Genomic DNA, 26,143 nt, shown 5'->3' with positions numbered 1-26,143 from the left:
TCGTGTAATAGACAAACATCTAATCGCAATCCATAATGGCCAACCCGACAGTGTTTCGCGCGGTTCTACCAATAAGTGGCAGTGTGTTCATGAAAAATCAATCGGGAAAAAGTGTTATTGAATTTCTTCTAAGAGTTACGTCTGTGGTTATAGGGTGGCTCTGGGTATTGTCGGCAGGTTTGTTCTCTTCGTCATGAGGTTTTTTTACGGTTTGTAAAGGTCGGTTTCCTCGACTGGGCTAATGTGGCACATCCGTTATTAAAGGGTTAGAGGCACTTTTTTTATAAAATGCCTACTTGGATTATCTAAAAAGTGATCTAACCTCAAAATGACTGACTACTCTCAGGTCATTTTGACAGATGTAACATGAGCATGAGTATGAGCGGTAACAAGATCGATAAAATAGAATATACGATCCGTCTTTTTCGTGCATGTGTGTGGTCTGTCAAAATGGGAAAAACAATAGATGCGCGATTTAGTGTTTAGTATTGTTCTGATCCTTGCTGTGCATTAGTGCAGTTCAGATTTCAAATATGTTGAAAATTCAAAGCTCACATATGTTCATTAGAATCCTTGATGCAAAACTAGAGTCCTGTGAAATTTTCAGCCATTTCGGTGGTGATTTAATGGTGGCCCAACAGCAAAATAGGTTTGTATGGGAATTACTATGGAGAATTTTCAAAAAAAGTTTTCCACCTTGTAGAGCATTTACACATGGATAAAGTCATAGGGTCAAAGCCAAACTGAATTCTTCAGATCTCAATGATGAATGTTGCCGAAGACCGGAACTTATTCCGACAATCGGCAAAAATGACATGATTCCTAGACCTGACAATATACTCTACCCTACTAACAAAAATTCCTTCCTAAGACAATCGTGGAGACACTGGGATTCCCGGTCTCTATAACAACGGTTGTCTTACTAACATTCCATTCCCTCCTCGATGACCGTAAGGACATGGCCAGTGCCGTTATTGACATTACTTGTGAGTTCTCGAACTGTGCACATTGAGAATAGTAAGCTAGTCCCAAGCCCTATTCAATGGTTCCTTGTGCAATTTTGAATGCTCTGGTCAATCGCGGAGTAGCAACTACGAATTGTGCAGTCATATGCTTATGCTCATGCTCATGAGCATTGCTCATGTGTGTGGTCTGTCAAAATGACCTGAGACGTGTCAAACATTTTCATGGCTAGCTGTTGGTGTAATGAATAATCTATCTATCGAGTGAATACACAATATTTTAACTGTTTGGGCCGGAGGAATCATGCATAACCCCGTGGCGATGATACCGAGCATAACTATGTATCTCAATGCGTGGAAAATTCAGGTAAAGAATCGCTCAAGAAATAAACTAGCGTTAAATTTTGCTTAGCCCCAGTACGAAGCTGAGAATGAATGTCAAATCAAATACTGTTATATCTTGAGCGAGTTAGCCCGAGGTCCATACCTAGCATAAGATTTCCAAAATCAGGGAGCTGACCATTTCGTGAGAACCAGTGAACCTTACCCAAGACTCTGCGGCTATGATTTTAGGCATTTGTAACCTGACCTATGCCTAATTGACATAATAATTGGTCATTATTATTCACCCCCAATGTTGGACGCCATTAAACATGACCTTGCATTTGAAATCAATCTTACCTTTACCCAACGGGCATACTCCGAAAAGAATTCCGCCGAGTAACCCAAACCCAGTGTTCTGGAATCAAGTCCACCTAGAAAGAGTGGGCAATCGATTTTCGTCGGAAAACATCATTTGAATTGCATATTTGCCACTTGTTTGGACTATGTTGATTTACGGGTATGCATGCGAAAGCACAAACTTACCAGTTCTCGTCAACATATATGTACCTGTACCTATAGTTGGAAAAAAAATGCTTTGAAAAAAACGGCAGTCTGCCTTGTCACACAACTTTTCGCAGGCATAACATCCTGGTGCTATCCCGGTGGAGTTGAATGAAAGAAGACATGAATAAATAACAATCCTTCGTCGCCGCCGCCATGCGCCATCAACAATGCCGTCTGCTAACTTTGCGCAACCGAGCACGCTTCTACAGGCGGCAGGACCTACATGTTATGTTTACCCAAGTCACAGGACTGTTAGTTTTTCATGCTTACAAACCATGCTGTAGCGAGGCGCGGCTGCCGCATGGCAGGAATGTACCTAGAACATAATCAGGTCGAAGCTGCTGGCATGCTCGCCTTTATCATCGTGGGATAGTCTCGTCATCCACGGCAGGCAAACAAACCTAAACCCTTTTTTGCAGCGGTGTTCAACCATGTTTCCCTGTGGAATCAGTGTAATTATTTATGTGTTACTCAGAACCATTCGCAGCATTTTACGCAAAAAAAAATCCGAAAGCTTTTGGGTCTGCCTACACACCTCGTAACCGGAGATGACCACACGAAGAATCAGTGTTGTCCGGGAAACATCAATGTTAACTGTTCCGAGATACACAAGTTCTTACACAACAACTTCATATCAAACAACATCCTTAAGAGCATCACCCTGCTTCAACCCATTCAATGTAACAAACCAGGTAGACATTTCGTCTGCGATCCAAATGCTTAATTCTGATCCATCCAGTGTTACACGTATTAGTCTAATAAGTTTCGCCGGTGAACCATGTTTCGGTATTATCTGCCAACGCTCAACAGATACTCCGAAATTCATTTAGGATCGGCCCTTAAGTAAACCAGCCCGACATTCTACGACGAAGGACTCCTCAAGAGGTCTCAGTCTGTTGAGCAGGTTGAGGAGGATAGGCGACAGTATTTTGAACGCCAAACTGAAACGGTAATCTGTGCCTCTGTACCTTATTCGTTCGTTCGGACTAAGGCCTGAGTGTCTACTGCTGTACGTAGGAGTCGTCTCCATTCTATGCGGTCCATGGCTGTGCGTCTCCAGTTCCGCATTCTGCGAAGGGACCGCAAATCGTTCTCCACTTGATCGCCCCACCTAGCTCGCTGCGCACCACGTCTTCTTGTACCGGTCGGATGGCTCACGAGAACCATTTTAATCGGGTTGCTTTCGGACATCCTGATGACGTGACCCTCCCACCGTAGCCTCCCGATTTTCGCCGTGTGGACGATGTTTTTTTTTTCCTCATCTGTAGAGCCTTTTAACCACTGCGTCCATTTTAGGAATATTGTGGTATGGACCCATATTTAATTTGGTGCTAATCGATTATCCTGTCACAATTGAGCTGTGATGGACATTGGTTGATATAGCACTCGATCCCAACTAGGCACAACTCGTTTTATAAAGTCTATTAATGTGGAGCGGACCTGGTGTGATGGTTAGAACACTTGACTATTACGCCGAGGACCTGGGATCGAATCCCACTCCCGACAAACTCGCAAAATGTGAGTTCTTCCTTCGGAAGGGAAGTAAAGCGTGGGTCCCGAGATGAACTAGCCCAGGGCTAAACATCTCGTTAATACAGATAAAAAATAAGTCTATTAACCTGTTAGGATTACTTTGCCAAACTTCCAAGGGCTCTAATACCCCTTTTCCAAATATTGACACCCTTGATTGGATAGCTCTCCTTAGCTGCAGAGTAAATGTTAAGCAGTTTCGTTTTCACAATGGCAAAAACGACACTCAGATTGGATTTTTGGCACGGTCTAGGCTGGGTATGCTGCGCAATTCAGATCCCATTGTGATCCACTAGCATCTGCCTAGCAACTCCTATCCCTACCTCCACGTGGTACCGGCCGGAAACTATGAGCAACCTTAGGGAAAATCAGGTAATCAACCCCGGTGGAAACTTTGGTCGTAGGCTGACAGGAAAGGGGGGGGGGTTGCTTCGGCAAACCTGAGCGTCTGTTCTCCAAGAGGAGCGGCTCACAACAGCGTCTGATCCCTATGTTAGGGGCGGCTGATCAACGTCCGAGTGCCAGGGAAGGACTCTAAGCTCAACTGTGCACTATGGTCCTCCGGAAAGAAGGGGGTTGGTGTCAGGCCCTACGAGCCAGCCGTAAAAAACCGTTGTAACGGAAAATCAGCAACAGAATAATACGAACCGAGACCAATGGCAATGACCCCAGCGAACAAAAAGGACTTGCGATTGGAAACTTGGTACGTGGAACTGCCGATCTCTCAACTTCACCGCAGGTTCGGCATCGTAGCGCTGCAGGAGGTGTGTTGGACAGGATCCATGGTGCGAACGTTTAGAGGTAATCATTCCTTCTACCAGAGCTGCGGCAACACACGCGAGCTGGGAACAGCTATCATCGTGATGGGTGATATGCAGAGGCGCGTGATCGGTTGGTGGCCAGTCGACGAAAGAATGTGCAGGTTGAGGATCAAGGGCCGATTCTTCAACTTCAGCATAAGAAACGTGCACATCTCACACTCCGGAAGTACTGATGATGACAAGGACGCATTTTACGCGCAGCTCGAACGCGAGTACGATCGCGTCCCAAGCCACGACGTCCAGATCATCAGGAGATTTGAACGCTCAGGTAGGCCAGGAAGAGGAATTCAGACCGACGATAGGTAAGTTCAGCGCCCACCAGCAGACGAACGAAACGGCCTACGACTCATTGATTTCGCCGCCTCCAGAAATATGGCCATACGTAGCACCTTTTTCCAACACAGCCTCCCTTATCGTTACACCCGGAGATCACCACAGCAGACGGAATCTCAAATCGACCACGTTCTGATTGACGGACGGCACTTCTCCGATATTATCGACGTCAGGACCTATCGTGGCGCCAACATCGACTCCGACCACTATCTGGTGCTGGTCAAACTCTCCGTCATCAACAATGTACGGTACCGGCGACCGCCACGGTATAACCTAGAACGACTGAAGCAACCGGATGTCGCCTCAGCATACACGCAGAATCTCGAGGCCGCGTTGCCAGACGAGGGCGAGCTCGATGAGGCCCCTCTAGAGGACTGCTTGAGTACAGAGAAAGCAGCCATCAACAACACAGCCGAGAGCACCATCGGGTACGTAGAACGGAATCGACGGTACGAATGATTCGACGAAGAGTGCAGAACGGTTTTGGAGGAGAAAAACGCAGCGAGGGCGGTAATGCTGCAGCAAGGGACTCGGCAGAACGTGGAACGTTACAAACAGAAGCGGAAACAGCAGACCCGCCCCCCTTTCGGGAGAAAAAGCGCCGCCTGGAAGAAGCGGAGTGTGAAGAAATGGAACTGCTGTGCCGTTCTCAAGAAACACGGAAGTTCTACCAGAAGCTCAACGCATCCCGCAACGGCTTCGTGTCGCGAGTCGAAATATGCAGGGATGAAGACGAAGGCCTCTTGACGGACGGACGTGAGGTGATCGATAGGTGGAAGCAGCACTTCGATCAGCAGCTGAACGGCGTGGAGAACGTAGGCACGGGTGCCCACGGCAACGGAGGAAACGACGACGCCAGTGCAGCGGAGGACGGAAATGAACCAACTCCCACGCTGAGGGAAGTTAAGGATGCCATTCACTAGCTCAAAACCAACAAAGCAGCTGGTAAGGATGGTATCGCAGCTGAACTCATCAAGATGGGCCCAGAAAAGTTGGCCACCTGTTTGCATCGGCTGGGAAACCGAACAGCTACCGGAAGAGTGGAAGGAAGGGGTAATCTGCCCCATTCACAAGAAAGGCGACCATTTGGAATGTGAGAACTTCAGGGCGATCACTATTTTGAATGCTGGCTACAAAGTGCTATCCCAGATCATCTTCCGTCGTCTGTCACCTAAAAAAAATGAGTTCGTGGGAAGTTATCAAGCCGGCTTCATCGACGGCCGGTTGACAACGGACCAGATCTTTACCGTACGGCAAATCCTCCAGAAATGCCGTGAATACCAGGTCCCAACGCATCACCTGTTCATCGACTTCAAAGCGGCATACGACAGTATCGACAGTATGCACAGAGCTATGGAGAATCATGGACGAAAACGGCTTTCCTGGGAAGCTGACTAGACTGATTAAAGCAACGATGGACGGTGTGCAAAACTGCGTAAGGGTTTCGGGTGAACTATCTAGTTCATTCGAATCTCGCCGGGGACTGCGACAAGGTGATGGACTCTCATGCCTACTCTTCAACATCGCTCTGGAAGGTGTGATGCGACGAGCCGGGCTCAACAACCGGGGAACGATTTTCACAAAATCCGGACAATTTGTGTGCTTTGCGGACGACATGGACATTATGGCCAGAACATTTGGAACGGTGGCAGAGCTGTACACCCATGTGTACACCCGCCTGAAACGCGAAGCAGCAAAGGTCGGACTAGCGGTGAATGCCTCAAAAACAAAGTACATGCTGGTAGGCGGAACCGAACACGACCGGATCCGTCTGGGTAGTAATGTTACGATAAACAGGGATACTTTCAAGGTGGTGGAGGAATTCGTCTACCTCGGATCCTTACTGACGGCTGACAACAACGTGAGCCGTGAAATTCGGAGGCGCATTATCAGCGGAAGTCGGGCCTTTTACGGGCTCCAGAAGAAACTGCGGTCGAAAATTCACCCACGCACCAAATACACCATGTACAGAACGCTAATAAGACCGGTGGCCCTCTACGGGCACGAGACATGGACCATGCTGGAGGAGGACTTGCAAGCACTCGGAGTTTTCGAGCGATTCGTGCTAAGGACGATCTTTGGCGGTGTGCAGGAGAACGGTGTGTGGCGGAGAAGGATGGCCAAAGCCGGAAGGATACGGTGGGCAGGGCATGTTGCAAGAATGCCAGACAACAACCCTGGAAAGCTGGTGTTTGCAACTGATCCGGTTGGCACAAGAAGGCGTGAAGCGCAGAGAGCACGATGGGCGGACCAGGTGGGGCGTGACCTGGCGAGCATTGGGCGCGACCGAGGATGGAGAGCGGCAGCCACAAACCGTCCTTCCGTTTGGCTAGCCTCAATTCTCTGTTGTATTCTGTAAGGGCTTGTTTATACTGAACTCAATCAGATATAACTTTTTCTCCATTTTTTTTTTATTCCTCCAATAGTTCCCCGAGAATTCCACCAGGAGTTCTCCGTTAATTCCTTCAGGCGTTTCCGTGAATTACTCCAAAAGTTCCGCGGAAATTTCTCCATAAAGCTCTCCAAAGTTTTTTTTTTCAGGATATCATAAAAAATTTCTCCAAAAGGTCCCTGGGAATTTCTGCAGAACTTCCTCGGCAATTCCACCAGAGTTTTTTTTCGGGAATTCAGCCAGAAGTTCTTCGGAAATTCCTCCAGAAATTCTTCAAAATTTCTTCCAGAAGCACCTTGGAAATTTCCACCACGACCTACTAGGAAATTCCTCCTGGAGTTTTCCTAGAACTATTGCAGGAATTCCCAGGAAATTCCTTCAGGAGCTTATCGGACACTGCTACAGCAGTTTCTCGAAAATTTCTCAACGAGCTCCTCAGGAATTTGATTGGGACTTCCTCGAGAATCATTTAAGAAGTTCATCGAAAATTCTTCCAAAAGTTCTTTGAGATTTTTTCAAAAAAGTTACTGAAAAATTTCTCCTGAGTTCCTCGGAAATTTGTCCAGGCATTCCTCCAGGAGTTCTTCGAGAATTCCTGCAGGAGTTCACCGAAAATGTGAAACAGCATTTCCTGTTAACGAGTTCCAGTTTTATTTTTGACAGTTCTAAATTTTAACCCTCTACTACCCATGGTTGCTCTATAGCACCATCGATTTTCGGCGAACTCGGGACAAATGGAATTAGATGAATATGACGCAATAATTTTAAAAATATGATTGTAACCTCATAAAGTTGATCCAACTACTAACTACTTGTTTCAATAGTGGAACTATTGATAAACAATTAAAAACCGATTGATTTACAACCAAATTTTTTTTATAGAATTCGAAAAATTTAACCAATTTGCAATAACTTTTGTCCAAGCACTTTTTTAGGAAACGCTTTTTAACATAGATATAGTCGTTCAAAGTCGTGGGAAGGAAAGGGTTAAAACATCAAGCACCTTAAACCGAAATTTAAAACTCAACATTGCGAATGGCCTTACCGTCTACGGATACTCGGTTTACTAGAGTAAACTCCTGCGAACCGCAGATCAACACGCACCTCGTTGTTTCCACTTTTGATGCATTGGGACAAAGTTGTCCTTGCTCCAAGTGATCTTACAATTTGATGTAATTTTCCATATAGGACATTTTCCACGAAATTCCCTTCTCGGGAAGCGTGGACATCTGGTTATCTGGAGAGAAGTATTTCAGAAGGCATCGTATGTTGTTACACTAATGGCTCCCTTCCCGAAGGTCGGGCAGGTGCTGGTGTTTATTCTCGTGAGCTAAAGCTACACCAGTTAACTCACGTGGTAGACACTGGACTGTTGCTTTGCTGTTATGTGCGGAGTGCAATCCAGCAACACGTAATGGGTAAAGTATTATACTTCTGTGCAGATAGCCTACTATTAAAGCACTTGCTTCGGCCAACTCTAGGTTGAAGTAAGTTACCGATTGTCGAACTCAAATTGAGGAGCTGAAATCAGCAAACGCTGTTCACCTTATATGGGCACCTGGCCATTCTTTCATTGCTGGAAATGAATTGGTCGATGAGTTAGCTCGCACTGCAGCATCACATGACTTTATTGTTTCTGAGCCAGCTATTCCGGTCCCAGCATTCTTGCTGTTTTTCTCCAAAAACTGATGATAAAATTTATTATCAAGAATCTCACAAAAAATATCTCGTGTATCCTTTCGTTGAAAGTTAATCATGCTTTCCCAATGCGTCCTGAATCGTTGAGAAATACTGTTCCACATACTGCTCCTTCGTGAATCAATCAATCTACTGCCACCGTTCTAGACCAGGAAACCGGAAACATCTAGAGAAGGTAGATAGGTTTTTGGGTCAGGCCGATGTCATTACTGTTTCCAATATCCTAGGTCCGGAGATTAATATTGTCTATTTGGAACAGCGATATTGAAAACGTTTATGTGACCTTATGCCACGCGTTGCCTATGAATGGAGGCACTTCCGGTAGCGACGCATCGTAGCAACCTGCCCGCCAGACTGCTGTTGTCATGAGTCATTTTTTACACGAAAGTCTTCAAATCTGTCTCGTAAAGTACGGTGTTAGCGCAAATCAAATCGTCCTTCGCAAATTGGGTTCGAAATTACCAGTTCCGGAAACTTATTTATCCCATCATCGAATCTGATTGGTCCTTCGATTGTTCTCCTGCCAAAGTTTCTCCCATTCCCTATCCCATCCCGATCTCAGACGACTTGAAAGCAAATTCCTCCGCTCAAGACATCAAATGGAAAATTGCGATACTACAAAGTAAGTTCCTTCTATGCTAACACACACACATGAACCTGACGGGGCCGTCTATCCGTCTGCCACTTCCCACGGTGAATTTGTTCCGACCTTATTCCGTCCTAATAAGTTTTTATCGATCAAATAAATTCCTTTCTCAACGATATGATTATCTGCTGAACGAACATGAAACTGCGCAATTTTTTTCCGAAAAATAATGAAGCAACCTTCCTCTGGATGCCTGCTGTGCCGAACCGTTGGTAGAACCTGTTGAAGCAGAAGCCGCCCCCGTCCCGTGCATCACCGGAAGTGCCCACGTTGACGACGATGGTGTTCCGTGTGATTTCGTAACGCAGTGTGCCACTGGCAGCGTGTCACAACCGGCCATGACTGAATGCTGCGGGGGAGGCACCCCGGCAGCAGCAGCGCTACCAAGGCAGCGGTCACAAGGTAACATGCCACAGCAGAACTGCTACAACTGTTCCTGCGGGCGGCCGGATTGCGCTCCGGTTAAGAAGGTGGTAAGTGTTCAATTGCTTTTCCCTATACAGACTGATTTACAAAATTATATGTCCACCTCATGCTGACTGGCATATGAATACTAAATTCTGTACCCTGCTTGATGTACCTTGGTGCTTATAGGTAAACAATAGTTTTTTCAGATGTTTAAGAGCTGGAGTATGTTGTTTCGGTTTTAGGCGGGCATTTGCAAAAGCTGATTGTCCTCATGCAAATTAACTTAACCCTCTAATACCCAAATTTTTGATTTTGATCTAAACATCATTTTTTGTCATCTAAAATCGATTTAACCATGTTTTGGAAGATGATTCTTTTTAATTCTCGATTTTATGTATTTCGGTTTTTGATTTTTCTAATTTTTATTTTTGAACATCCCTACACTTTTATATTTTTCCTGGAAGCCTATTTGGAAGACATATTTTTTGAGATGAAAACATTTTGAGATTTTATGATTATTGTTGAAATATTTTTATTTTAAACTAGCAGTCCCGGCAAACGTCGTCCTGCCTGCCTACTCTGTTTTTTGACATACGGTTCCATGAATAAATTCCCCTCAAAATGGAACTTCATATTTTCCCGATTTTCTTGCCTTCCCGCTCACTTTTTCTAATATTTTTTTCGTACGAACACGTCGGAGCCCTGGTGGAATGCAACAATGAAACAATCATGACGATCTGTTGACCCGTTCCCGAGCCTATTCGTGACATACAAACACCATTCCATTTTTATTTATATACAGTAAAACCTCCATGAGTCGATATTGAAGGGACCATCGACTCATGGAAATATCGAGTAGTGGAACAAAAATCCTTTGGGAGGCATTTTGGAGGGACCATCATAGTAACCCAGAAATATTTTTTCAGTATGGAAAAATTTACCTCCATGAGTCGATATCGAGTCAAGGGACATCGACTCATGGAGGTTCGACTGTAGATTTTTTATTTTTATATAGAAATTTTATTTTCCGTGTAATTTTAAGAAAAATAATTTTAGAGTGTATTTGATTCCTTTAAACTTTTTTACTATGATAGTATGACTTGGGAAAAATTTTAAATGTATTAATTGAAGCGATTCAATACAAAATAGACAATGACTTCTGAAAGGTGATTATAACATCAATTTTTCGATGATTATTAAAAAATGTAAATAAGCTTCAAAAGACACCAAAAATCATTTTGAGATATACAGAATAGTCCAAAATATCAGCCAAAAATATAAAAAAATGATTGTCCACGAAACAAAAGTTACAGATACATATGCTCAAACTATACCCCGTCTAAAGGCGGGGTTGGGTATTAGAGGGTTAATTCTTCTGTCTCCATATATACAAGCAAGGGTCCGATTCAGCTTGTTTGAAACCACTTTACACATTCTCGTCGACTGCTTCAATCAGATTTTCAGTGGTCTAAAATCCGGCTTCGTTCCATGCCAAACTTCAAATGGTATCTTTTGAACTGATTTCGTCGGCTAAATATTATAGAGGCAGTTTCTTCTAGAATTCTTCCAGGATACCCTACTAACAAAAGTAGCTGCATAAGAGCTTATGCAGCAAACGAATTTGACAGTAAGCTCTTATCCAGCAAAAGTGTTAGTTGGGTATCCATCTGAAAGTCATTCAAACATTTCTCCAGATATTCGTTGTAGGATTTCTGCAGGATTTTTTTTTTTACTTTTGCAGCAGGAGCTCCTTCTGGAACTTCGATTTTGAATACTCCCATGAAATTTTTCTGGGTTCTACCTTTATACGTCTTTGGAATGTCACCAGCGTATCATCCAAAAGTTCCTTCTGTGAATCCTCCCGGAGTTTATTACATATAGGAATTCTCCGGGAGTTGAGTCTGAGTGTCTTTCAGAAGTTGTTTTTTGGAATTCTCCAAAAGATCTTTCCACAAGCGCTCCAGAAGTTCCTTAAGGGAGCCCTCTTGGTGTTTGTTTTATAGAATGAGAAAATCTGCTGATCGGATACCCCCAGATGTGGGTCCTCGAGTTATGTGGGTTTCGACCCACTAAAAACTCATCCTCTCTCTTCCTTACCTTCGCAGTACGCCCGTTAGGGATGACTTCAAGAAGGGGGGACCATACATGAGTACTCTCTATTGGTTAGCGTTCCATCAGCTCCCGTCTTAAGTTGTCCTCTGGTCCTGGCTAGTACTATAGACTATTCGTTGGACTTAAGCTCCCGGATGGGGAAGAAGGCCAACTCAACTTGCTGTTGGTCGGCCCGCCATTTTCTCTAAAGTTCAAAAACGATTCGCGAAGCCGTGGAAGTAACGGAATCCCACTTGTCCACATCTTGTCAACAATGTTGTCCGGAGTAAGGGACCGTCCATATACCACATGGACAAGTTAGAGGGGGAGGGGGTTCGAGAAAAGTCCACGCTTGTCCATGGAGAGGGGGGTGGGTCCAACAGTTTCCCGGTGGTGTCCAGAAGGCAGATATGTCTGTATGCTGACGGGTCGCCAGGTTGCTTCCCGAGTTTGGGCGGTGGAAACAATCTTTGGCTTTTCCACCTCTCCGGAAATTCACCTCTGTCTAGGCACATCTGCATCGCTATTCTGAACATGACAGGGCTAGCCTCGATGGCCGTCTTTATGGCTATTGTCGGAATAACGTCCGATCTGGGCTCAACTTAAGCGATTTCGATATTGTGATGAGCTCGTCGTTCATTACCGGGAAGACCTCGCTTTAGCCGGTTTGGCCATAGGGGACGGGGGCCGATGGTACTGATCTTCTGCAGCATCTCGGGGGAGTGCTCTGGGGGTGCTGACGCGCTTCGTTTTGGCCATGACTACTCTGTAGGCATCACCCAAAGGGGTCGTGTTGGCTGCCTGGCATAGATTTTCGACGCACGCACGTTCATGCGCCTCTTTGTTTAGTGCCAGTTTAGTCGCCCTGTAGGCCTCACTTCGCTATATTCTACCCTCATCGATGCGAGCTCTTTGCATCCTCCTTCTAGTCCTAGCTCTTAGGTAGGATGCGCGGAGTTCTGCGATTTCTGGACAGCACCAGTAATCAGTATACCGGTTTGTGTCCATTCCTGGGTAGGGATCACCTTGGCATTGCGGCGTCACATGCATGGCTTTGGCTTCCGACTAGATCATCGCTGAATAGATCGACGGTGCTACCCTTCAGAAGCAATCGCTCCACAAATGCCGCCTTGCCGAAGCGCGAGGTCAGCCATCCCCGATGGCGATCGATGACCTTCGGCTGTGACCGTCCTCCTCTGTGTTCCACCCTGTATCGAATCGCCAGATGGTCACTATGTGTGTATCCATCGTCGACAATCTAGTCCGAGGTTTAATCCCGGGCTCCAGAAGGTCACGTCAATGATGGACTCTGCGCCGTTCCTACTGTAGATTTTTTTGTCGCCTACGTTTGCACGCCTACATCCACGTTCAGTCTAGCCATAGCTTCAAGTAGAGACCAGCCTCTCGCGTTAGTCAAGAGACTACCCCACTTAATCGCCCAGGCGTTGGAGTCTCCACCGATGACCACGGGACTCAATCCCACTAGTGCGCTTGATAGCAAATCCAGCATAGACGAGAAATGGTCTATAGACCACCTGGGAGAGTTATGTCCCTTGCAGTAGTACACCCCTTTGATCTTCGTCCTCGTGCGACGTGGAAATTATTTCCTGGACCGTTGTACGAGCGGTTGTACAGATCGCTGCTAGCTTGGCCTTATCCGCTACCCAGTTCCCGTTATCAGGAGGTATGCGGTATGGGTCCGAAAGTAGTGCGATGTCTGTACTTGACTCAGAGACTGACTGCCACAGCAACTGTTGTGCGGCTTCATAGTAGTTCAGCTTTAGCTGTGTGACCTGTATTATCGTCGGTCAATTCGACCTCCTCGCGTGCCTGGACATTTAGGCACGCCCGTCGTGTAATCCTTGTACGCCGTGCAAATCAGGCATTTTGGTGCCGAGTTGCACTCCGTGCCAATGTGGACTTCCATTCCGCTCCGCACTTCCTACAGAGTTTGCTCCTGTCGGGGCCTTACACGCCCACGTGTTGTGTCCTTGCTTGAAGCACTTGAAACACGCCACTGGCGGCTCGTATATGGTAAGCGGGCACACTGGCCAGTCTACCTTGATTTTTCCAACTGCAGGGGCGATCTACGCCTGCCGAGCTCTTTCGCAGGTGGATCGGTGCACTTGGAGCATCTATTTCGCACTCACACTACTGTTTAAGTGCGACTGCGAGCTCTTCTACGTCAGTGATCTCATCCAGGGGATCCGCAAGCGGCAAGGTAGGCCTACTGCTCATCTTTTGCGAGTGTGTTAGTATCGACTGCCAACGCGACCTGGGACTGACCGAAATCTGCTTGGAAATCGGTTTTCGCTACCGATGGGAATGGTCCGCGAAATCGCATTGGGTTGTTTGGGAAGGCCTACTCGATGCACGTTAGGTAGGCGTAGTTTATTCGAGTGAGAGACCATGTTCGCTTCGCATGACCCTCAGTACCTCGGCGTACGTGTCTGTCACGGTTTTGATGACCAGCGCGTCGCTCCTTCATTCCGACCATGATCCAAGGGTCGCTTTTGTTGTTTTGAAGATCCAATTGTGAGGCCACCATGCACAAATTTTATATCACAGGCATCTATTGATGAGGACCTACTGCCTTTGAGTGTTCTCCACTGATACACACCAGGTTTCAATAGCGTACAGCAGCACGGACTTCATGTTTGAGTTAAAAGTTCGGATTTTGAAGCGCCGACTAATCTGGCTGTTTTCCATTTTCTTGAACTCGCAAATTTGCCCTATGGTATCAACTACCATCTACACTCAGTAGCACAAAAAAGCCGAGCCAGTCTAATATCCTACAGGATTGGAAATTTTAAGTGGTCATATAATACATAAAACCAGTATGATTTCAAAACTCAATTTAATCCGCCCTTGATAAATACCTTTATCTATCTGTATTATATCGATAATTGCTCTTACCACTGTGCTTCCATCTCCCCGTACAATCAGCGCTACGTTCAACCAGCGAGGCGCCAGCCCTGCAAGCCGGTCTCGTGCTACAAACCACCGGAAGTCGAATTTCAAGGTGATTCCGTGTATAAAACATCGTTCAATGCCGACCCGGCGACGATCGTGTGTAATGCGCGCCCACTACCGATACCGCCGCGGAACAATCTGGCGATGGCACCCGGATGTCTGGAGCAGAATACCGTTACCTCGGTAAGATTGAATTGGAATAGATCTCGTGGGTGTTAGAAAAGATTGAAATGTGCAGTTTTGTTTGTGTAATGTAATATGTATTTTCAGAATAGCTAGGTTTGTTACTCATAGCTCAGAATGGGTTAGGTATACGTTAAATATGTTTCAATATTTGAATCGTCAATTGGTTCAATCGAAGTCCATTTGTGAAAATGAACGTGACGATTCTTAAAAGTAGGCTATATCATTCCACACGCTAGTTAGGGTTATTTGGACCCTGAGAAACTTTCAAAAGGCGCCAATATCTCTCATCGACTCCTTGACCTCTGATTGTCTGATTAGGCCTTTCATTAAGTCTATTTGTATGAGTAAACCAGGTTTACAAGTTACGTGCAGGTGTAGAAATCGGCTTTTAGGGTTAGTGTTTTGATTAAGGACTGTTCAATTTATAAAACGGACAACTTGCTTGTGCGATATCTTTTTTATTTTTCAATAAAATCGTTATCAGCTTTTTGCATAACTTTCTATAGCTATTCCCAAATGTAGAAAAAATATAACATTAAGCAAAATGTTCTTTATTGTGTAACTGAAGCGATTTTCGTAAAACATCAATAAAAACCCATTTCTCAAAATTCGACATAACATTCCACATACTAAACATGCATATTTTCATGAAGTTTTTAATGTATTGGAATCTTATACTACTCTACTAAAGGTAAAGTTCAATAGTTGGTTAGTAATAATGCACCAAGCCAGCCTTCAGCTTGATAAAGTGAGTTGCCTTGTTTACAAAGAAATTATTAAAAAAATATTTATTTAAGTCCTGTGATGCAATAGCACAACGGATTCGGCTAAAAATTTGTCCAGAGTAGTAGAATATTGTTTTCTGAATGACGGAGAAGAAAAAAAAATACTTTAATTGCATTCTTCATAAAAAAAATAATCCATAAAGATGGTCATTGTAAAAAATTGCATTCTTTTTGCTCCATTGATGCAAATTTTCGACTCTAGCGAATCTTGTTATTATTTATTTTCAAAAAAGTTGATCCTATGTTATTGTACACCTTATTTAATAACAATCGGACGTAAAAAAAATATTTCCAACATCAATGTTATGTAAAATTTGCATTAGGTTGCATTGTTATTTGAAAGAACCTTCAAAGAACGAAACTGTTTTGATTACTGTGCCTGTAATGGCGCACAGTAACCAAACCAGCAATGCTATTAAGAAGCAGTTTTCTGCATTTGAAACCACATCCTTCCTACTTTCGACTGGATGCATAAAAAAATTGTTTATTGAATATTTTCATGTCCTTTTTGCTTTACAATTGAATTTTAATAAAAAAATCGAATCTCACTTGAGACTTTAATATTTCAACAACTAATTTTTCAATTGAGTTTAAACTTCACCAGAATGTTTATTACTCATGCTGCTGCAGCATGGCACATACTTATCTGATATTTAAAACGATATACCATATGTGAACAGTAACTTTATATATATTTTCAAAATTCAGCAATCGTAAAATTCACCTCATTTAACACCTGGCCGTTTTTCTTATAATTAAAACTATTTTTATTCGATTAAAAAATCACTACTATAATGAAAGATGATGTACTAAACAACGAAGCTAGGGTGGTTAAATTTGAACTACGCGTCTTCTTTTTAAAGCCTTGTAAAGTTGTCCGTTTTATAAATTGAACAGTCCTTAATTACTCTTATATGCTCTCTCAGCTTTCTTACCCTGGGTACAACAATGTGGAACGTCAGAAACCAATTCTGCCCACCGGCAACCAAATGATTGCACCCGGCCCTATTCAAGAGGTAACCACAACGAGGCATGACTATGTCGCTAAAACAACTCCAAAGCGTTCCAAGATCATTCCCGAGGGCCACATCCGCAGTGCCAGCGCTCCGTTTGAGAAGCAAACTGTGAACAAACTGTCGTACGGCAGTCCCGACATGGTTCACTTCACGCCGGCAAAGTCCTGTAAACCTATCCGACACTATACAAGATCAGAAGGTTGGTATCTATTTTGCTATGTGGTCATCAAGAATAGTCTAGGAATGGAATGTGTCATTATCTTTTGAACACTTTGCAGTACCGATGGACTCCGAGACAACAGCCAAACTCAGCTACCCTCCAGTGTGTCCGGCACCTAAAGAAGATCATCCGTGGGCGAAACGGGCTGGCTATCAACCACCTTGCATACCAATGGAGCACGACACGACATACAATAAAAGCTTTATGACCAGCTGTGGCGCAGAGCGCCCGAAAATGATTCCGCCTTTCAATAACTTACATGTACCTGCTGATTCCGGGTTTGAATCAAAGACAGTCTACAAAGAAAGTTACCATAGCGCATGTGGCGAACGACCGCCAGCGATCCGCCCTGTCGAACAACTGCGGATACCGCATTCAAAGCTGGAAGATGACACCGTTTACAAGGTATTGCCCTGCTATGTGGTGGATCATTCCAAATTCTTTTGATCGAACAAAAAGCCAAAACCTGCCGATCAAAATCTACCTTCTACATTTTCCGCACACTCCTAAACACACTCATGCATTTACATGAAAGGTAATTCGGATTGACTTATGCACTTTGACTGTTTGACTGAGCCGGAAATGTCCACCGCAACGCATGAGGACATCCATTTTGTACATTACTACCAACCTACAATTTCGATTTAGACAACTTCGTTCCTAGCATGCCATTACATAGGTCCTAGATACGTTTTTTTTTTTGTTTCCACACCAGAATGATCCAAAAGGTTTGCTTTTGTCAGGTAATGTGTTGCACATGTAACAAAAAAGTCAGACAACACTTTTCCTGAAAATTTAAGGTGAATATATGACGAAGCCACAGCTCAAATTTTCAAGAACACAAATCTGAAGAACCGAAAGTACTATTGCGTTGAAAAGTTGATCGATTGGTCACCACCAGCGGGTTACCAATCGATCAACTTTTCAGCGCAATCTGACATTCGGTTCTTCGGATTTGTGCTCTTGAAATTTTTAGCTGTGGCTTCGTCATATATTCACCTTAAACGTTTTAGCTCACAACAAATCACCACTGCTCAAATCCAACACCCGGTTTCAACTAGGCTAAGCAAGTAGTTCCCAGAAGAATACAGCTCCTCTGTCTTACTTTCCAGTTATCCTTCCCTACGTACTGCAATACGGAGCGTCCTGCACCGATTATGCCTAGACCTGCACCGCTGATCGGGGACGGGCCGATCCAGGAGATAACCACTACCCGGCACGACTACAGCTGCAAGAGTGGTACCAAGCGTGAACCGATCGTGCCGCAGAATCTGCTGCACATCCCCCAGGGTAGGCTGGAAAGCAACACCGTCAATCGGTTGTCCTATCCGGCCAACAAGGAAAACGTTCAGCCGCCAAAGTCGTGCAAGCCGATTCTGTCGTACAAGCGGCCTGAAAGTAAGTAGTTTTTTTTCTCTAGAACCGTTTGCTACCAATTTTCCAGGCGTGTAGGTAGCTCTTCATAGTTCTTAGGCGATGTCTTCAATTTCCCTGGACGTTGAGCGTTAATATTGTTTTTTTTTTTGAACCGCCTGAAATCGCTTTGAATAGCTTTCTTCAAAGTCATCGACTTTTCACCTGGTTCTCAATTTTTTGAAACTCTGCCCTCATAATTTCTACTGTCTGCCCCGTTTTTGTGTTGCGCGCCATAAACAATTGCATAAAACCTCTGCATATCGTTCCGATCCATGCTTCCATGCGCTCAAACTTTTACACTAGTTAGTCCATTATTTCCTTTTAATTCGACCGTTGCAAACTGTAACATCGTCTAATAAGTTAATCTCTCCGTTCATCTTTCAAACCCCCTAACATTTAATGATCGTTATTCCCCTTTCAGTTCCGATGGAGAGCGAAACCACAAACAAGTTGAGCTACATGCCGGTTTGTCCAGCGCCAAAAGAATCCTACCCGTGGGCCCAGCGAGCTCGCTATCAGCCACCTCCACTGCCAATGGAATCGGACACGACGGCCAAACTGAGCTATCCTCCGCCCGGTGAGTTTGTGGACGAGTCCTGTGGTTCCGGACCCAGCAGCGGTCCCTGCTGTCAATCGTGCAATCCATCCATCGTCAACTGCTGTGCGAACCTGGTCTCGGATGGTGGCTGCTATCCTCGGGCAGCGATCGTAAGCTAATTCGCCGGGTGCGGCGGTTTAGAAAGCAAACTGGGTCAGGTCATAAGCTACTACCTATTACCAACAACATGTACGTACTATGTGTAGAATGGAAAAACTGTAATTAGCAGCAGCATACCAAATTTTGTACCATATAGATTGAAGGAACAAATTCTTCATGTAGGATATCATATTTATTGAAACTTTATCTGTGTAGTTTATATTTTACGTTATCGGTTTAGCGAAAATTATACGTCCCTATGATAAGACCAAAACAAGATGCCTTACTATGTGTTCCCGATGCGAAATGTGTTTTTTGTGCGAAAGAAATGACCTAGTTATAATAATCCCAATTACACGAAACAGTTCTCTCTCATATTATTCTAGTAGCTCCTTCACGCGAAGTTCTCATCCAAGATTTTCTTTTGAGAATAATCAAATAGTTATTTATGCAACAAGTTGCGAAATGATGATTTTTTCAGCTTGTCAGGGTAGGTGTCAGAAATTTGCAAGTTTTATATCCTTCAAAAGAAGAATAATAAAGATGTTGACAATCCAAGGCTTGTGCAGTCTCCCCTGTGTGGTCCAATGACCACCCTTATTTATACTACTATAGGTAGACATAATAAATCATACCTAGACATTTAGGTACTGTCATGAATGGCATTTCATGTAGGTAGATATCCTATGCACACAACCATTAGGTAGACACTACAGTCCTTTCCCCTTTAGAAAACTTCAAAAAATAACATTCATCACCAAAATAATGATAGCACAAATAAACTGACGAGTCCGTCACTTTCAAAGAACACATCTGTTCGCTAACAAAACTACAAAAACAAAAAGACGATTTCGCTATCCCTACATTGGCAACTTTACCAAAAAATACAAATAACACAAATCCATTCACCAAAACATAACATATGACAATTCCGCCACAAAAGAACAATTTCGTCCACCAAAAAATAACATTTCGTTATTACCAAAACAAAAAGACAATTTCGTCAATGCAACATCGGCCAAAAAAGAACATTCCGTTCACAACATAATGGCAATTCTACCATAAAAGAACAATTCTGTTCTCCACAAAAATAACAATTTGTTATAACAACAACAACCTGAAAAAGAAAAGGAAAACAATCTTGGGAATAACTCAAAAGAAATCACACGCTCCTTGATCCTCGTCGCCACTTTTATATCCTTCAAAAGAAGAATAATAAAGATGTTGACAATCCAAGGCTTGTGCAGTCTCCCCTGTGTGGTCCAATGACCACCCGTATTTATACTACTTTAGGTAGACATAATAAATCATACCTAGACATTTAGGTACTGTCATGAATGGCATTTCATGTAGGTAGATATCCTATGCACACAACCATTAGGTAGACACTACAGCAAGCTCCCGTCGTCGTCATACCGCAGCATGGGCAAGAGTAAAAGTAGTTGCAGCTGCTGTTTCTACGCCGATCTGCTGCAGTTTTAATCAGAACCTGAAAAGTCCTAATTCGGATTCGAGCTGCTCAGAGGATGTAGATGCAGCAGCTGTGTCTACGGTAGCCGCGAAAGTTATCGAAAAGTGGGTTCTGACAAAGGTGCCGAAAAGTGCTACTTTTCAGCACTCTTAAGAGTGCCGAAAAGTAGTACTTTTCGGCACTTTTGTTTTAGTGAAGAAAAGTAGGCCGTTTCATCAATGTAACCGCGAGTGAAAAGTAGAGGAAAACACAACGCAATTACAAAAAATTTATTTTGAGATCCTTCCAAGAGTTCCTTCTAAGATTCCTTCAGAAGTTCCTTCTATAAGGCCTGCAGGAGTTCCTGCAAGAGTATACCTCCAGAAGATCTTTCAGGGGTTTTTTTCTTAGATTTCACCAGTAGTTCCTTCGGATACCCCTCCTCCAGGAATTTCAACCAGTATTTCTTCTGGGAATCCTCCAGAAATTAATTGTAAGATTCACTCAGCTTTTCATTCCGAGATGTCTCCAGGATTCTTTCTGGAATTATTTCAGGAACTCTATCCAAAACTTTTTCAAGGATTCTTCCAGAAATTCTTTCTAAAATTCGTCCAGACCCCAGGAGTTCCTTCCGTGATTCCCAGGAGTTACTCCTGGAATTCTTCCAGGAGGCTGTGTTTCCTTCGATTTTTTTCTGAATTTCCTTCCTGAGTGAGTTCCTCCAAGAGTTCCCTAACGGTAATTCCTCATGGAAACCCTGTAGGAATGTGAAAACTCATGGAAGAACTCATGAAATTTTTACAGTAATTCTTTAAAAGCATCCTGGAGGAATCCGTAATAATCTACTAAAAGTTTTTCATTAAAATCATCTGGGGAATTCGAATATGTACTTTTGGAAGAATTTCAGATCGATCTACAAAAGAAATTCCTGTAGGAATACCTCATTCCTTTTGAAGGAATCCCGAAATACATTTCTAAAGGAATCTTGGAGGGTTCAAGAAAAAAAAAACCCTTGTGAAATCCTAGAAGAATCCCAGATGGAAGGGATTCCTCCACGAATTTCTTCAGACATTCGTACAGGAAATATTTCAGGGATTCCTCTAGGAATTGCTGCATGGATTCCCCCATGAATTTCCCCAAAAATTCATCCAGGGATTTCTTCAAAAATACCTCTAGAGCTAGAGATTCCTCCAGAAATTCCTCGTAGAATTCTTCTAGAGACTCCTCCAGGAGTATTTCTAGAGATTCCTCCGTTAACCCCTCCTAGGATATTCTCTAGGGATTCCTCCAATAATTTCTGCAGGGCTTAACTCGGGAATTCCTTCTGTGATTCTTTCTGGAACTACTTATTTTACAAATTCCTCCAAAGATTCTCCTAGGAACTCTTCTTCAGGAATTCCTTGTATTTTTTAAGGGATTTCTCCAGGAAATAATTCAGTATTGCTGTGTGCAGTCGAAATGCAAATTTCAAATCCGGGAGCACCAAATGCGGTAAGATTTTCTAACTGTGGTGTATACCACCCTGCCACCACTGTGTGGTTAGGAGCAAAACGAACGATCTTCAGCATAACCTAACGTACTTTTCAAAACCAATAAATCCTTTTGCTGCATTAATCACTCTGTTGCTCTGTACGTTGCAAGTTGCATTCTCAATTGTCTCCTTGGGCTGCTCATAGTTCTCTCAAAATCAAATGGATAGTTCTCATACATTGGTGCGATTATCAAGTTTGAATCGGCGATGTTGGCGTTGTGCTGGTGCTGAGAAAATTTACGGGTACTCATGCTCATCATGTACAAACAAAAAAGAAAAACAAAAATAGAACAAAAAAAAGGCAAAATCCAGACCGATCCAGACAAAAGCAAATTTGCTGAACAAAACGAATCGTATTGTGATTCAAAATGGCTTTATTGCAAATGGAACGTTCTATATTAAATTAAAATGAAACACAATAAAATACATTTTTTTTTTCAGTCACACAAAACGAGAAATGCAAAAAAAAACTTAAAAAAATAGAACCTTCTATCCAGGGAAAAAAAACACTGCAAACACAATCTCCTGGACGTCAAAAAACAAAAGGCCAAAAAATATAAATCCGAGCTTCACTGTACAAAAACCAGCCTCCTGTCACGCGGCCATGTTTTTGAGGTCAGCATCAAAATCCAGGAACGATAATTGACTGTGGCTGAATCATATCAATAACAATTCTAAATTTTATGGAAACTTTCTCCCCGTGAAGAAGACGAGCTGGTACTATTACGACTTCATTATGAAATAAATAATTAGGAAATTAAAAGTCATGTTTTGCTTTTAACTAACTGTTTTAAAAGGTGAAAGCAAATTCTGTTGTGTAAAATGTTTCGCCGTTTTCAATTATTGCTCATGGAATCATGTTTGTTTACAAACTTTGCGCTGTCATGGGGAACCAACCACCCGAGCCGCCGCTATTGTGTTCAACGAGGCGGCTGAAAGTGGGACAAAAACGATCATCTATGGCGGGCAAAAAAACCCCAAACACAAACGCACCACAAAAGAAAGCCAATCTCAGTTTTCGTACAAAAATATGTCACTGAAAATGTTCTGTGAATCGGTTTTACTTTGTTATCACATAAAAGATGTCTCATTGTGGCTATTGTTCTGGCGAAAACAAAAACTCCTTGTAGCCTCAGAATCACAGTAAATCACTTCAAAGCCACAAAAAAAAAACAACATCAAAACTTAAACCTTTTGTACAAAAAAAAAAATCTCATCCAGATATAAAAAAAAAACTCTTGCACGCGAAAAAAACATAAGATTTCAAAAACTGTTCATAATTAAAACACAAAACTTGATTTTATCCTCGTACGCCAGTTGTTATGTTCAATAATTGATCGGCATCCTCTCCTCTCCTCTTCTTGGCGTAACGTCCTCATTGGGACAAAGCCTGCTTCTCAGCTTAGTGTTCAATGAGCACTTCCACAGTTTTTAACTGAGAGCTTCCTCTGCCAATGACCATTTTACATGTGTAATATCGTGTGGCAGGCACGAAGATACTCTATGCCCAAGGAAGTCAAGGAAATTTCCTTTACGAAAAGATCCTGGACCGACCGGGAATCGAACCCGTCACCCTCAGCATGGTCATGCTGAATACCCGTGCGTTTACCGCCTCGGCTATATGGGCCCTTGATCGGCATGCATATACAATAAAACACAAGTTGTCTGGTTCACATCTTAAGCCTTTCTGTCTATATTTCACCTAGCACTACTCGGGAAGTCACTCATCTCTCACTACTCGAGAGTATCTCATAATGTTTAACCTATAGATACGTTAAAGGTAGTTTTACACTGCCGTAGCATACAGCACTGATTTGCGTTGCGTAATGAACCATTACAGCACTGTTTTCAATATTGATCAACTTCTTGATGCTTCTGGACGCAGGTTTGAGAATTTGTGACAACTGCACAGCATAACCTGCTATGATCAGACTTTCTTAAACATGGCTATGAACATCAGTGTGGAGTTTGATGAAAACGTTTTGTTTAAAACTATCATTAAGTCTTGCCTAAAGTAGTAATTTATGAAATTGCAAAAAACGTTGTACGCAACTCGGTGCAGAACTCGATTTTACAGCACTCGTCGTAATTATCCAACTCGGCAAGCCTCGTTGGATAAATGTACGACTCGTGCTGTAAAAATCTTCATTCTGCACCTTGTTGCGTAAACTACTATTGTGTAACGAGTTGCAATATGATGATTTTTACAGCATGAGTCGTACATTTATCCAACGAGGCTCGCCGAGTTGGATAAATATGACGGAGTGCTGGAAAAATCGAGTTTTGCAACGAGTTGCATATAACATTTTTTTCAATGAGAAAAAAATAATCACTGTGTTGCCGCTGGTGAAGCCAAATGACATGGAAAGAGATCGGTCAAAATAGATCAGTTGAGTGACGTGAAAAGACATCTATTGGTTTAATTATTTACGTTCATGCAGAAATAATTGAATCACCCTAAATGTCGCAGAATGTATCACAATGAAGCCAATGTATTGTTACGGATACGAACGATTACGGATATTACGAAAAGCAGACATAGATCGCCTTAGACCGAATTATCTTTCAGCTGTACTCGCACCAGATTGGAGATCACAGATTGGAGTTTGTGATCTGCTCAGAAGAATTCGGCTTCTGGCTTCAAACTATCCCTCTCGGAGCCCCTTTTCGCCGTAACACACTGTAATATAATCGTTTCCATCAGCACCATCATGCTTCAAGGGTGTTGTTCGAGATCCCCCACGTGTTCCATCAAGCTAGACGCATAACTTGAATCAAGAAGCTGTGCTATAACCGTCACAGTTTTTCAAGCTCTTGACGTGGACACACAGGTTGTTGCAAAAACAATTGCATTATGATTCATAATGCAACCCAAATGAGTTGCATTATGAATCATAATGCAACTGCTTTTATACTAAAGCCTGGAACACATAGCGTCCGTTCCGCCGAGGTTTGCGTTTTTTTGACAGTTTTCCCATGGGAAATGTGTCAAACTACTGTCACGCACACGCAAACGTATGCATTGTGTGGGGCACTTAAGGAAAAGTAGGCCGTAGTGACACTAAAACAGCAAGTAGGGTGCGGGCACCGGTTTTGGCCAGTCTAAGGGAAATCATTTTTATAAAAATAACCAAAAATCCTATGAAAACAACCAATGCGTCAAAAGAAAGGTTTCAATCTATATTTTGAAGGAAAAATGCAGAAATCATGCCAATACTTGATTTTTGTATTAAAAGTGGCACTGGCCAAAATAGAAGCTCTGCCGCAGTTTTGGCCATATTCTTGAGTTTGGTTTCTATTTTGGCCAATCACGTGTATTTCTTATGGGAGTGGCCAAATTAGAAGCACCCTGGCCAAAATAGATATATGGGAGCAGATTTTTTAAGGAAATATATTTTTTTCTTCCAGTTTTTAATCAAAATGTGTGGTTTTCACAGCTGTAATTATCATATTGTATTAGGATCTACTAGTAAAAAATAAATTTACGCCGATTTAGATCGCAACAGGCTCAATACCGCACTATGGCCAAAACTCCGGGCTGGCCAAAACTGAAGCTTCTACCCTATAAAATGCAATATTATAGGATTATAGTATTATAAATAATTATTATGCAATTATGTATTATAACTGGCTCATTATGCAACTGAAATGAGTTGCATAATAAAAAATAGTTGTATAATGTTCATAATGCAACTCATTTGAGTTGCATTATGAACATTATGCAACTCAAATGGGTTGCATTATGAAAAAGTCATTGCATAAAATTTTGTATGGAACTCGTTGCAAAACTCGATTTTTTTCAGCACTCTTCGTATTTATCCAACTCGGCAAGCCTCGTTGGATAAATGTACAACTCATACTGAAAAAATCATCTTTTTGCAACTCATTGCATAAATAACTATTTATACAATGAGTTGCACAATGAAGATTTTTACAGCACGAGTCATACATTTATCCAAAGAAGCTTGCCGAGCTTTTCCCTACCTATTTCGAAAACCTATGCCAACTCGCTCTCGACAGCCGCATAACTTTGACCCATTTCGCAAAGTCTATCGATTGTAAATATGTAGGCAGAGAAATGAAATTGATACCTATTGTTC

General features: G+C 42.9%; 1 protein-coding gene and 1 long non-coding RNA gene across 4 annotated transcripts in view; both read left to right on the top strand.

The window, feature by feature from the left end:
- The window catches only part of LOC109411655 (stabilizer of axonemal microtubules 1), a 32,522-nt gene extending 13,160 nt beyond the window's left edge, over window positions 1-19,362 (top strand). The window contains exons 1-7 of one of the 3 annotated variants that reach the window (XM_019685226.3): window positions 9,005-9,246; window positions 9,446-9,743; window positions 14,716-14,925; window positions 16,640-16,928; window positions 17,008-17,354; window positions 18,062-18,347; window positions 18,787-19,362. In XM_019685226.3, coding sequence (XP_019540771.3) covers window positions 9,224-9,246; window positions 9,446-9,743; window positions 14,716-14,925; window positions 16,640-16,928; window positions 17,008-17,354; window positions 18,062-18,347; window positions 18,787-19,082 — 1,749 coding nt within the window. In that variant the 5' untranslated portion in view covers window positions 9,005-9,223 and the 3' untranslated portion in view covers window positions 19,083-19,362. Of the gene's footprint in view, window positions 1-9,004; window positions 9,247-9,445; window positions 9,744-14,715; window positions 14,926-16,639; window positions 16,929-17,007; window positions 17,355-18,061; window positions 18,348-18,786 lie in introns of those variants that run through there. The other 2 variants (XM_062842534.1, XM_062842533.1) reach the window with 2 other exon arrangements.
- The window catches only part of LOC134291749 (uncharacterized), a 401,595-nt gene that overhangs the window by 145,882 nt on the left and 229,570 nt on the right, over window positions 1-26,143 (top strand). The window lies entirely within an intron of this gene.

The sequence above is a fragment of the Aedes albopictus genome, chromosome 3, assembly GCF_035046485.1.
Source record: "Aedes albopictus strain Foshan chromosome 3, AalbF5, whole genome shotgun sequence".
NCBI lineage: Eukaryota > Metazoa > Arthropoda > Insecta > Diptera > Culicidae > Aedes > Aedes albopictus.
The sequence above is the reverse complement of the archived record's forward strand: the minus strand, read 5'-3'. Positions and strand labels throughout refer to the sequence as shown.